The 14,557-nt window shown below is 38.8% G+C and overlaps 1 protein-coding gene across 1 annotated transcript in view; it reads right to left on the bottom strand.

Moving 5' to 3' along the window:
• pcdh1a (protocadherin 1a) overlaps positions 1 to 14,557 on the bottom strand; it is a 100,365-nt gene that overhangs the window by 25,538 nt on the left and 60,270 nt on the right. Inside the window, exon 4 of the mRNA XM_079804106.1 lies at positions 3,120 to 3,339. Within this exon, the coding sequence (XP_079660232.1) occupies positions 3,120 to 3,339 (220 nt within the window). The remainder of the gene's footprint in view (positions 1 to 3,119; positions 3,340 to 14,557) is intronic.

Raw genomic sequence — 14,557 nt, 5'->3', positions numbered from 1 at the left:
AGGGGCCAACATCAGCAGCATAAAAAAAGGAGACTTTTCATAACCAAAGGCCAAACTGCTTCGGGGATTCACGGTGTCATTTCTGCCGTGGGCCACAGACGCACTGGAACGGTGTGTGTGAAGTTCACATATTGCTTTTCATCTAGCTTAAACGGAGTGACACTCCGCTCCGCAACCCCCCCCACCCTCACCCCCACCTGTCAATCAGCCCAACGGCAGCGAACAAAACCCTCCACCAGCCCTGCTTGTCACCCTGTCACTCAAATCCCACCGCAAAAATAAATAGGGGGCACCGTACGGTAGATGGCTCGAGGGGTGGGGGAGTGGGGACAACAGCCTTTTTAAAATCATTTTCTCAATGAGGGATTTCTGTATAATCTCCCTGAGGTGAGAATCATATTTTAATTAGGTCTACCTCTGGTTAACAGTTCCCCTCCCTGCCTGATCAGTGTACGTGCCCACCCGCCGGTGCTGTCAGACTCACTCACTCTCAGATCAAACTGGATCAAATCAAAGATGCCAACAATCCTCAGTCTTCTCATTCGCGTGACACTCCCCCTAACAAAAAGCCAGTTTGTGCCGCGTTAGTCTTTAAAGAGTAGTTCACCAAAACTACTCTTTAAAGCTACTTTTTTTACTCACCCTCATGCTTTTGTTGGTGTCCCATAGAATACACACAAAAAATATTGGTAGACTTCAACAGGACAAACAAAACCACAACAAAAGTTTAAAAGACTAAAAGTCAATTTACGCTTAATTTCCACATGAGTTTGGGTCGCTTATAATTATTATTATTAAATAATCCTTGTTTTATTTTACAGTACAATAGTATCATTATTATTAGTGATGCACTGAAATGTAAATTCTGGGCCAAAACCGAAATTTATCGATGCACTTGGGGCGAAAACCGAAACCAAAACCGAAAATGACTTTTTCTGATTAAATTCTAAGTTTTTCTTTTGTACAATTGCATTAATATTATACTTTTTAATTAAACTCAATCATTTTAATGAATCTGAATTAAAAAAATACAAGCCGATAAAATAAAATAACCACTTTTATCTAAAGAAACACCAACATATATTAAATATATTATATATTTATAATATATATATAACATATATTTTCGGCTTTTTTTCCTCTTTCGCCAAAGAACGAAAATGTCATTTCGGCCGATCATTTTTGGTGGCTGAAATTTCAGTGCATCCCTTTTATTAAGGTAATATATTTCTTTATTGACTTGTTTCATTTTTTGAATTTAATGAATAAAAAAATATTTTTGTAATAATAATAAAAAATAACATTATTATTATTATAGTTGTATAATCATATTCTATGGGTTACATTAAAAAAGTGGCCTGAGAAATTGAGATTGTTTAAACAACAACAAAACCAATTTTTTCCACTATATCCTGATGCTAAAATGAGTTTGCATCCCTAATTAATAATACATTAGCATCATATTTGATATGAGACCCACAGTGTAGATGAAGATTATCAGTGAATAAAGACATACATTTCTGTTCATTATACAAACGTATTGAATGGCTTCAGAAGATTTATAAGGGGCTTTCACACCGGAGGAACCTTTTCATAGTTTCTAGAACTATTGGCGGAAGTACCCACTTTTTGGCATGTTCGCATCGCAGCAACTGAGAATGATTTTAGTTTTAGGAACTCCTTTTGGGGGAACTAAATTAGCTCCTACTTTAGAGTAGGGTCTAACCAAGCACAATAGGAACTGCTTGTGACGTAAGTGTACGCTGAATGACCGAACGCACATGAAAATAAATAAAATAAATGTCCGCCCTGGTGGCTAGTTCCTAGAACTAAGTTCCTAGAACAACCCAGTGCGCAAGCCCCTATAGTGCACACGTTTTATGGTACTTTTAGTTATTTTCAGAGGATGATAGCCCCATAAAAAGCCCCAGTCTCAGGAGTTCCACTAGAAAGGGAATTTGAGTTTTTTGGGGGTTTTTTGTATTACATGATAAAACTACTAGAATACAGGTTTTTAACAACACAAGGGTGAGTGAATGATCAAATAATATTTTATTCCTTTCAAAGGCCCTCTATTCATGTCTTTCTGAAGATACAGTATTGGCCGTCTTGCAAAATCATACATAACACATCAGACATAGGTGAAACCCACAAAGCAATGTACAAACAGAAGCTCATGTGTTCATCTGCTGTAGGATTTTCTCTGCAGAACACAGAGCCAGTCACACGCGGTGCTGACATTTCACTTCCTAAACGGTTCCCCTAGAATCCGATGCATGTCTGTGGGGCTGGCAGACACACCCCACACGTGGTGCAGGTTCCCAGTGTGAAATCAACAGGACGTTGTGTTTCATGGAGCATGTTAAAACACTGACGTGAGAAGACTAAGGTATATTTCACAGCTAAAATGTTAACACAAGCTCACCGAGACATCCAGAGGGATATCAGCATGGTAATTCAGCACAACAGCACTAATAGAGAAAAAATCTGAAGGAGATAGGTGCGAAAAAGTGGTATTATGGAAGCATTGCTGTTGTAATGGAGATTAAATTGAACAGAGACAAATTTGCGAGGGCAACATTTAAAATGGCAGCTGCTGCCAGGATGTTTCTTGTTATGAGAACGACAATATAAATGAATTACAGAAAGAATGTCTAGAACGTCTCCGGCGGAATTTAGTAATGGCTGAACGAAATTGATGTTTGACTATCCTGCTTAGTCTTAGCATTTTCTTTTTTGGTTTCGTTTTCCGTCTTATTGTTTTATGACCCCAGCAGCTGCTGTGAGAGCAGTTTGGCTTGAGCAAAGAAGCTGTTTACGATCAGCACACTGTTGTCTGGGCAGACGTCAAAGTGCAGATTTATTTGGAGACCAAAAGCTCCATTAGTCGGAGTTTTTAATTAGCACACTTGTGTGAGAGGGTCATTAAGAATGATTTGCTGTTGTGATTGAGGGCTTGCTGATGGGCAAGACACAGACCCTGCTGAGTCTGCTTCTGACCCCAAACGCATATATCTAGCCGTGGCCAAAACAAAGCAGTGTTGACGAAAAAACTCACTCGGACTTTGCAGTGGATCCACCCTGCAAAATGAGATGTAACAGAAGTCTAAAGCTCCTACCAGTTTCTGGGTGTTCCATCTCTCCGATGCTGCCATCTGGGGTTGTCCGTTCGTAGTGGTCTTCAGGCAGGGCAAGGGGGCCGATACGGGGTCCTGAAGAGCTCTTGCTGCTGGGGGTCTCGGACTCCTCCAAGCCACTGTCATAGTAACTTTGCTGAGAGGAGTCTTGCTGATCTTGCACGGGATTGGCTGTGGAGAATGTCACTCTGCGATGCGGGAGCTGCAGTCGGGAGAAAAGAGGGGCATTCAGTCACACAACAATCTAATTATAACTTTAGGCCCCAAAACTAGGCTAATTGACCACTAAATTTGTAATATCACACTTCAGCAGACGGGCATTTTCAATATGTAATTTCCAGAGGGGCGGCTAATGAGGAAACGTTTTGTTCAAATTGAGGGGAAATGGTAAAGAGGGAATCACTTATTAGAGTATCTCTCGGCAGAGGGGGAAAGCAATGCAATTCTCCTTTGATATCACTGCTTAGGTGACCACATTGTTTTTCACGTGGCCGATGAGGGCAAACACTCATGTTGAAATACAGAGGCGCACAGCTCATAAAACAGTGGAAATCACAGAATCCTGCAGAAAAGCCTCCATTCCCAATTCTGTGTAAGCTCAAAGCTCGACGACTGCAGCGAGGGATCGATAGTGCCAGGCTGCACACACACGCACAAACACACACACACACACACACACACACACACACACACACACACACACACACACACACACACACACACACACACACACACACACACACACACACACACACACACACACACACACACACACACACACACACACACACACACACACACACACACACACACACACACACACACACATACTGGCAAACAGAACCATTTTAGAGTAGGAATTAGGGCCATTAAGAGAGCAATTTCAGTTCATATAAAAAGCCCATTAACATGGCCATTTAAAACATATAGAGAGGCCATTAAGGCTACGTACTTCACCATCCCAAAGTCGTGAGGCTCCCCCCCCCCCCTCTAATTCAGCATGTTTATTTATAAGCTCATTCATCAATTTGTATGCCCATTATTTTCTTGACTTGCCCCTATATTTAATGTCCAAATTGTTTGAAAATGCAGTGCACGTACAAATATTGTTAATCTGTATATTCAACGTATTGCCCATTTACATTCATGCTAGGGTTGCGCAGTATATCTGCAGCACAATTCTAAAAATCCAACACCAAGAAGAAAACGACAGCATACTCTCCAGATGTTCACTTCCAAGTATAGTCAGCTTCGTTCATTTTAATGTGAGTGATTTTGTTTTGAGCTGCGTGCATCTGGTGTAACTGTAGATTACCCTGCAATATTGTAACTTGTAGTACTACAGAATTCAACTAATGTATACATGCATGATACGACTTTAATTGTACTGTGCATATGTACACAAACGCGTGTACAGTATACAGAACTGTAAAATTAATTTTATATCACAATAAAGTGCATGTTGCTGGAAATCGAACCTCAAAATATTTTAGATATTAAATAACCATGTATTAATGCTGTAATATATATTATAATATGTACAGTATATATACATTTAGGGGTTGGATTTCCAACAACATTAACTATATTGTGATATACTGTATACTGTTACCATGATATAAAATTACTTGTACTGTGATATAAGATCTTGGTCATTCGGCCCATGCCAAATCTATTCACTTACACACATCCCCCTCATTACTCATACACTCATACACTTCCACTAAACATTTGTACTTTGTGCTCACTCTTCACTCTCTCACGCTCATATGAGTTGTAGGCCTGTTCTTCGTGTGCTCCCTTGTGCCCTGGTATTTAAGGTTAGTGAGGCACTGAAGTGCGTAGACGAATATTCTCACTGCACAGTAATTACATCGACTTCCTTAGCAAACTCAGACAGACATGGACTCGCAGCATGAGTCCCTCTGTTGTCAAAGCTTTCTTTCAATGAGTGTGTGCGTGTGTGGAAGAGAGAAAGAGATACAAGGGAGAACCATGGGGCTTTTTGTCTTGGGGCAGAAACTTTTTAATGTATTTCCTTTTTGAATTTTCTTATTAATTTGTAGTCTTTGATGTGCAAGGGACTGCATGCACACCATTCTTTGGGTGGCGCACGTTTTAGTCACCGTTTTATCTTTTGTAAAATGTGCTTATCGGGCTTTGTAGAAAATGCAAATGGCACTGCTTGATCACTGTAAAGGGATGTAGTGATTACAAGGCCACATGTAGTATGCAAATTGTAGTGTTTGATCTACAGTAAGGGACTTTGAAAAGAAAAATCCTCAAGTGCGGTTTTATTAGGGAAAGCGCATTATTATGGTTATGATATTTTAATTGCTAATATCATTGCCATCCCAGGTACCATCTTGGAATAATGGCATTTTCAGCGACTGGAATTGTACTTCAGACACATTGCTATTTAAACCTAAGAGAGGCATTTAGTTATTTAAATATGGATTCTTGCTTAAACTGCTCCTACAGGCATTGCTCGAGAGTCAGCACTTTTATCCCCCCTTAGCGCTGGGAGCTGCAGCTCTGCAGTTCTGCAGATAGAGTCAAAACACCAAGTCCAGTCTCTCTCTTCTCTCCCTCCAGGGGGAGCACTGCAGAGCTTGGATGGGGGTTTGTAGTGGGGGTCGCAGCAAAGCAGGGCCAAGATAAAGAAACAGAGCCTTGGCTCTCAATGTAAGAGAGCCAGTCTCCATTCAAACTGGCTTGAGTTCTGCACTGGTGCCTGGAATAAAGTGATCCCTGATTAGAATCGACCTGCATGGATTTTGATGACTGTGAATTGGATAACTGGAGTTTGGTACTTTGGAGAAAGAGGGACTCATAATACAGTCTTGGATTGGGAGAAGAGCTGGAGAGAGAATTTTAAGATTGTAGAGGGATCTGGAGTGGACCGAGTCTTGGATTGAAGAGTGCCTTGGACTGGGCAGAGAATTTTGGACGGGTCAGAGACTCTTGGATTGGAGAGGGTCCTGGATGGGAAAGAGAGAGAGACTTGGACCAGGCAAAGAGTCTTGTTTTGGAGAGACACCCTAGAACTAGGCAGGGAGTCTTGGATTGGAGAGGGTTTTGAATTGGAGAGAGAGGTTTGGACAAGGCACAGAGTATTGCTTTGGAGAAAGAGGTTACAACTAGGCAGGGAACATTGGATTGGAGAGGGTCTTGGACTGAAGACTGAGACTGGAGAGGATGAGTGCTACTCTGCTGTCTCCAGGACAGAAATGAAGAACTGTAAAAGGGTTACTAGAACTGGCTGTTAAACTGGACTTGAAACTAAAGGAAGGTTCAATTACCTTTCGCAAAAATGATAGGACAAAGTAGAGAAGAAATAGAACATGGACATGGGGGGAAAAGGAATAATAAAATCATGCAAACCTGTATAAAGAAGAGCACTTCACTTAACATAAATGATTCCCCACATGTATGTCATAAAGAAGACCCATGAACAAAGACAGGGAAAAAATGGCGTTTGCTGGGCTTGGGTGTTGTGCCTCTGAGCAGATAATGGAGTGCTGCCTGATATCTGTCTATTCATCACGCACAAGGTGTAGTTTGAGGTGCAATACTCCTCAAATGGATAGCCGATACACGGGGTGGTTAAAGCTGCAGGCAGGGCAGCGAGGCTGAGCTTTTCCTACCAGTGATTCATTCAGCCCATTATTCCTACATGCTGTCATACCAAATGGCGTGAACTATGAGATTTGTCATTAGAAGTGGCAGCTCGATCCCCTGTACTCTGCGTACGGCCAATGCAGGCTTTTACTGTGTCAGTGCTGCTGCAGCCTCAAACCAGTACCAGTTTTAAACATTCTGCTTTAGGAGTGCGGCTTTCTAGGCAGAGAGGGAGATCTATCGAGAGAGAAGCTCTCATGTCTCTAATACACAGAGGGGTTTGTATCTACCGAGCTTTGCTGCTGCAATTAGCCACTAGTGAATGCTAAACAGGTCTGACAATAGCTTTCTCCTGCCTTCTCTCATTTCAATCACCTGCTCTTCTTCCTTTTCTTCGTTCATGTCTTCACTTTTTCCTCTTTTTCGTGACTACCCCCTCCATTCTGTTTCATTCTCCAACACATTCCCAGAGTGCCCCCTCCCCATCTCCCCATTTCTCCCTCCCTGTGTCTCTTTGATAAGTCTGGACTCTTTGAAGACCTTAGTGTCACACTTCTTGCCTCCAAGCTATTGCACCTACAAAAAAAAAAAAGAAAAAAAAAGGAAGAAGAAACACAACTCTAAGAGATGGAAGAGGAAAGAACCAAGGAGCTGAGAGTCGGTTGGAAAATAAGAACGGTTCCGTATGTGCCTAACACCCCCCTTACCCCCCCCCCCCCCCTCGTGATTTTATGCTGGCTGCATCTCTTCCGAGGTGCACTCCTTCATTGTCATGTTTGTTTGCGCAGCTCATTTTTCCTCTGCTCTACATGCCTTCTGAAGCAGCGGCTCATTGATCCTCGCACACGCCTGCAGCCCTGCAGCCTGAACGCTCGCTCAGATCCCCTTTGACTAACGCATGGCGGCAAGAGTTCACCCACCGACTTTAACCAAGCGAGAGCACAGAGGTTCACACTACATCTCCTACTCAGTGTGGGTGCACAGGGGCAAGAAAGATCTCTAAATTAACCATAGGACAGAAGCTGAGAAAACAACCTTCAATATCTACCACATAATATATCACAGCAGACAGCACAACAGACCTTTCCAGACACATCATTGAAAAGTCTATACAAATAGTTGGTTTTAATGCCTGAAATTTTTTTTTTTTAATGCAAAAAGTACTTCCCTTCAATGGTCTAGGGCAAAAGTTTTAAACCAGGGACCACTATTCTACTGAATAATAGAAACATTTTTCAGTCACTCCTTATGTTTGCTGAATAACAGGTGAGCCAGGAGATGACACAATATTATACATAAACCACTAAAATCACTACGCAATATGAGTTTGTGAAGTGAATGAGTATAAACTCTGAATGTAATGAGTGCTTTCAGAAATCAGAGCGTGGCAAGAGTAATATAAACTAAAATACCACAGCTTACACATTTTCTACTATTTTATATCTCTATTTGAATTATTTAAAACCTTGTATGATATGATGCACAAATGAATGAAATAAGCACAGCACGATTGCAAACCAAATAGCTACTTTAAAGCAATTTAAACATTTTAAACCTTGTACAGTATGACAGGCTACATAGTCCCACTCTCTCTCAGAGATGGCAAGCATTTAATGTATTCTTATTGAACATTTAGAATTATTGTTTTAATTAGAAGATATTTAAATATTAATTTATCTATTGTGCTTAGGAAAGATCCCAGAGCTGGGAGACGAACTTGGGTCGCTTGAGGCACTACTGCACTACAACTCGAAGCACTATGGGGATATTGGCTCCGACATTTAGAAGATGATGTTATAATTATAATTTAAAAAAATATATACAAGGCATATTTGTTAAATGATAACTATGAAGGGAACAAAATTACATTTAAAACGGTTTTCAAGTAATTTACGAACTTCCGGTTTAAAACCCGCCCACTTCTGAACTTGCTCACAATTTTTTCAGAATAGATAGATATGAGTAATTCTGAGATTGATAGATGCTATTTACACTAATTGCAAATAGTGATATATGCTATTTACACCAAGTGTAAATAGCAAATCCAGCGTATAGCGTTAGTTCTGGCAGGGCACGTTAGTCAAGCTTGCATCAGCTGATCACGTCTACCTATACGATGCCTATCAAAGCGTGCATATATCTGGCAGTACGTTTTGGGAGTTCATTTTAGTCCATCCTGAAGTCTGTTTTGCAGAGATGGACTAAAAATGAACTCCCAAAACGTACTGCCAGATTCTGGAAGATGAATTCTTCAAACAGTGGTACTAGAGGATGTGGTGCTGGTCCTTCAAGAGTCACTCTCAACCTATCTGTCTATAAAGCCTATAAATAAACAGTCTTCATGTATTTAACAACCATTCAGCTTGTGATTCTTATTTAGTGGGGGTCATTTTTTAGGATTCTTTACCTAATTTAAGTCTCTGAGATCGTGACACCTTGCACTTCTGGAGACTCCAGGTAGGTTGCAGCTCTGGAAAATGGTGGCGCTGGAGACTAAAGGGTTCCTGATGGTTTCACACTTAATTCTTCACCTTAATTCTTAATTATTTTGCAGTTAACTGGTGTATTTTCCTCACCACCTGTTTTTGTCTGATCCTGCTGACCCAATGAGCATTTCACTGTCCAATGGTCATGCCTTAACTGCAATGTCTAGTAGTATTGTATCCTCGTGGGCATTTAATAATTTTTGACTTTTCAGTCAGAGTTAAATCTCTTTTTTGGCTCATTTTATCTGTAAAAGAAAACATGCCTAATAATTCTTAACACCTGAATATAAGGTGTTTATCATTTCCAGCCTTCGTGAACAATTATATATCACTTATACATTATTAAATACAAAATTAATAGTATTTACTCAGTTTAATGCGGTTTGGAATTGGTCAAATGTGCCTGGAAAAAAAATATGATCAGAAAATCAACGTGCCTAATAATTCTGCACACAGTGTATAAGCTCCTTCAGTATTATCAGCTGCTATCGCGTTTCTCCGGAGCTAATTATCCTCCTCCATCCCCAGCTCCTCCACTCGTCAGTCAGGATTTGGCATTCTGATTCCCCCTGAATCAGACTAAATTCCCGAATTACGTTGTACATTTTAATATTGACATTAATGCTATCTGCAATACATCGTGCTTCTGTTCTGTTTACCCTTAGGGGGTTTATCACTGCTCTCACTGCTCTTATCCCTGCTAGGCTGCAAGGATGCCCAGGACAGAACCATACCGCCAATCTAAACTATATGCAAATTGTCTATCATTTTGACGATAGTGATTCTGACAGAACTATAGATTCTATTTACACAGTGAAAATAGCATATTTTCGATCGATGCTAATTACACTAAGTGCAAAAATCGATAGATGCTAATACCACCAAGTGTAAATAGAAACTAGATTCTAGATTCTATTTACACAAGTGAAAATATAATATTTTCTTAGCGATAGATGATATTTACACAAGTGCAAATAGCTGTAGATGCTATTTACTAAGTGAAATAGCATACTAAGTGAAAATAGTGATATATTCTATTTACACCATGCAGTTCTTTGCAATATGTGTAAATAGTAATTAGATGCTATTTATACTTTATTTTGACAGATACATACAATTTGCACCTCAGTATTGTTGTACATTAACAGGATGCAATAATAACAAAGTGTAAATTACTATATTTATTAAAATTATTAAAATGGATGCCGCCTTAAAGGGACAATAAAAGCCCTCCTTACACCTAACCCTAAGCCTACCCAATAAATACTTGTTAGGCACTTGTGTTATTTCCACTTTTAGAACATTTTCTTCATTTTTATCAAAAGTAAATGCCTTTCCGATGTGATATGTGATGGGAAAAGGGAGAAGAGCGGATTCAAACCTGCAGCGATCGCATCAAAACCTAGATCCTTGAGCCTTACGCTCTACTGACTGCGCCACTGAAGATGGTGGAACATACTTTTAATCTTGTGTGGCCCAACTAGGCAGTGCTAGTGTAAATAGCACTTGCCAACAAGGCACGCTATTTGCACTTGGTGTAAATAGACACTCCGAATTTATTTCAACATAAAAATTGGGGTCTTAACCACTCACAATCCAGATAAAGGGAGTTAGCCTGTAGTTTACCCCAAAATGAAAACCCTGCATATAATTTACTCACACTCATGTCATTCCAAATATGTATGTATTCTCCAGAACACCAAAGAAGAACCTTTGGGTAAATGTGCTGAAATAGGACTTATTCCTAGCCTTATTCACAAAACCCAGCGCTATTTGCCTCCCACAATGAATGGCGCTATTACAGAAATGCAGGTAGGAAACAATTAAGACAAAGAGATGTTTGTGCACATTTTCTATTAATCCTGGCAGCACTGTTATTAATCAAATGACGATGACATTATAAAGAGAATGACGCCTTTATGTTTTACATAATTCTTTAGTGAATTATGAAAACAAGATGTGGGCAATTAAATGGTGCTAAAAACAGACAATGGATTTTTAGGGATTTTTTCCCACTTTTGATTACATAAATGTTTATGACAACATGATGATTACACTATTTTAATATAAAAATACTGTTGATAAATTATTGGACAAGAACGTTTCTTAGGAAAAAAATTATGGAAATAAAAGGAAATCATTTTTAAAGGATATTTATGTCAAAAAGCAAAAACTGACAGCTAAAAAAACTACAAAAGTCATATACATTATATAATATAGTAATGTTATAATTCAATTGTTCTAACTGAATACGTCTACATTTTTATATTGGTCCCCTGGGGTAAAAGAGTCGGATGATTTGCAAAGTTTTAAAAGCACTGGTCTAGACCAACTTTGGAATTGATTTGCTAGATCACAATGTCTGTCATTGTTGACCTTGCTGTGAACCCATAACCTTCCAAACTCTTCGGCCTCCTGTCCATCAGCGAGACGAGATGCGAAACAAACACTCTACACTCCTTATAACACCTCTCCATCTCACCTTTCCTTTCTTCACACCGTCGACATTCTAACCTTTCTCTACTCCCAATTCCTTCACACCCTCTTTATTTTAACTTTCTCTCCTCCCTTTTCTCACCTGGCATCCGTCACTCCCTCTCTGCCTCCCTCACAATCTCTCTATCTCTCCCCCACCCACCTCTCTGGAAATGTAGGCCGCCATTTGGGATTTGGAGGAAATTGAATTGAATTATGAAGGAATTTCTCAGCAGTTCGATTGGCATCATTTCCCCCCTCACAATAGAACATCATTCTCATATCTCTTCGTGTGAGAGAATGAAAATAGGCCCGAGCACCATTCTCTCTCTCATCCTTTTAAATTGAATTTTTCATATCAGAGGGCACCCGAGACATCTGCCGATTCTTTTAAGGCTGGGGAGAAAAACCCATTTCATAACATATGAGAGGTATATACCTGCGATTTTCAATGTGAAAAATCTGACTTCCTGCGAGAAGAGTACGGATCCTTCACAGCATAACATAAAATAATAACACTGGTCTCTTTTACAACATTAGAAGGTGGAGCGGTGTCAGTGGTGCGTAAGTGTCAAGTTTTCTGAATATTATCATTTAATCCGGGTGGATCAGGCAGCTGTATTCCCACAATACGTTTTTACCCAGAGGGATGCACGGGTCGGCCCCACTGCAAGTGTTTGCATTCAAAAGGAAGGCAAACACTTGGGCTCTGTGTCTTAAATTGCATTTCATTTGTGCTGTCTTCTGAAAGTCCTTGTTTTGAAAATATTGAGTGACAGTCAGAGAGGCAGTCGGAATATTAAGCCACGACGTGGAGGTGGAAGGGAAAGGAGAGGGGCACAAAAAAAAGAGAGAAAAGCACTTGAGAAATTAATCCTCAGTATCCACTCCCAAGTGGACACCTTTTTCCTTCTTAAACCTCCATTTCAGAGTTAATATCTCAGTCCCTAAAGCTCCTGGCTGGAAGGCATGCATGGAGCTCAGCCTCAAATTGCTTTAAGGACCTGATATATAATGGGATTGTGGGGAGAGATGACAAAGCTCTCAAGCTTGCGCTAGACTTTAGGAGTTCCCTCTAGAATTGTTTTTGCATCTCTATTAATAGACTATGATGGAATAGCTTGGAAGATAGTTCACAGTTAAAAATTATACTACTAAAGACAGTTACTGTATTACAGTGGCTCTCAAAGTGTGGGACGAGTATTGAAGAAATGCTGTAAAGGTGGTGTGGGAAACTGCCCTAGTTCTCTTTTAGACATTTAAAAACACAATACACATGAGAATCAATGAAAAGTGGGCAAGATTTCTCCTTCATATGGTGTTGCAATGCTTATGTAAACAAAGACGTTCTAGCATGTATCATTAACTCTATAAATCATCTGATTGATAGTTTATACTTTTTTAGCAAGTAAAAGTGCCTTCAGTACCATTCTAAAAATGTACCTTTTTTTTTTTTTTGCTGTGAAATCCGTAATGCTTTTTTTTTTACAAAGTAAGCAGTAGAATAACTTTTATATTGTTAGTAATATTTCATTATTAACACTTACTGGACTGAAGCAACCAAGATTTACTAAAATATGATACATCAGGTATTTGAGGAATGTTTACTTGTACATGTCCCCCATAATAAAAACTACAGAGTTTTGATCATAAGACTAAGAATTTGGTCCAACTTTATATTAGGTGGCCTTAACTACTATGTACTTGCATCAAATAATATGTACAATGTTCTTATTGTGTTCATACTGTATTGCAAAACACTTTTGCTGATATTGAGGTGGGATACAGGTATGTTTAGGGACAGGTGTGGTGGTATTGGCTAGGTTTAAGGGTAGGGATAAATGTAAGGGAAGTGTCAACAGTGTAATTATAAATGTAACTACAGAAATTAATAACAGATGTAATTACATGCAGGTAATTTTTCAAATGTAAGTACAATGTAAAAACATGTATGCACACAATAAGTCCATTGTATCAAATTATTAAATTCTATGTTAGTACATATTAGTTAAGGCCACCTAATAGAAAGTGGTTCCGAGAATTTAAATATCATCTTACTAAGACATATTATTAGGAGATAAAGAGTGACAACTGATATTTATATGCATTTTATGTAAGTAATCTGCTATAATGTTATGGAATATCACTGATTTACATTACAAGCTATATTTTTGGCCACATAAATCACATAAACATCAGCAACTGCACCAAATTGCATATCTTTGCAAATAAAACTGAGGTGGTTTTTCCCTCTTGAGAATCATACTTTATTTATGAGCCATAAAGGCCTGATGTATCAAATATGAAATATTATACTCAACAAAAAAAAACACATGCAAACCTTTTTTTCTTTCTTTTTTTTTTGATTTTGTCTAAAGGTTCAATAAATGGTTCCATTAAAAAATTGATTTTTTTCAGACTATTATTTCATTTATCAGGTTTTACAGGGGTAACATGGCAGATTGAAATGCAAGATTGGCAGTTAATAATGACATAAATTCTGGTTTGTTCCTAACACAAATCAATCATATGACTTTTTGGAAGACTTGGAATATACCGACTCTTATGGATGATTATAGTACCAATAATCCATATATAGCCTACTTTGTATTCTTTTATATACATATTTTATTTTGCAAAACAGAAAATAACAAAAAAGGCCTAGTGACAAAGTTCATCTAAAGTTTTTTTTTTTTTTAAAGCTAAAAATAAATGCATTGTAACTAAATATCATACCAAATATACATAAATATCATACAAAATATATACAGTACCTAAATACCACAGTAGTAAATATAAAAAAAAAAAAAAAAAATGGCTTTTTATATAACTTGGCTC

The sequence above is a fragment of the Gobio gobio genome (genome assembly GCF_949357685.1).
Source record: "Gobio gobio genome assembly, chromosome: 22".
In the NCBI taxonomy this organism is placed as follows: domain Eukaryota; kingdom Metazoa; phylum Chordata; class Actinopteri; order Cypriniformes; family Gobionidae; genus Gobio; species Gobio gobio.
Note: the sequence above shows the minus strand (reverse complement) of the source record. Positions and strands in the feature narration are given on the sequence as shown.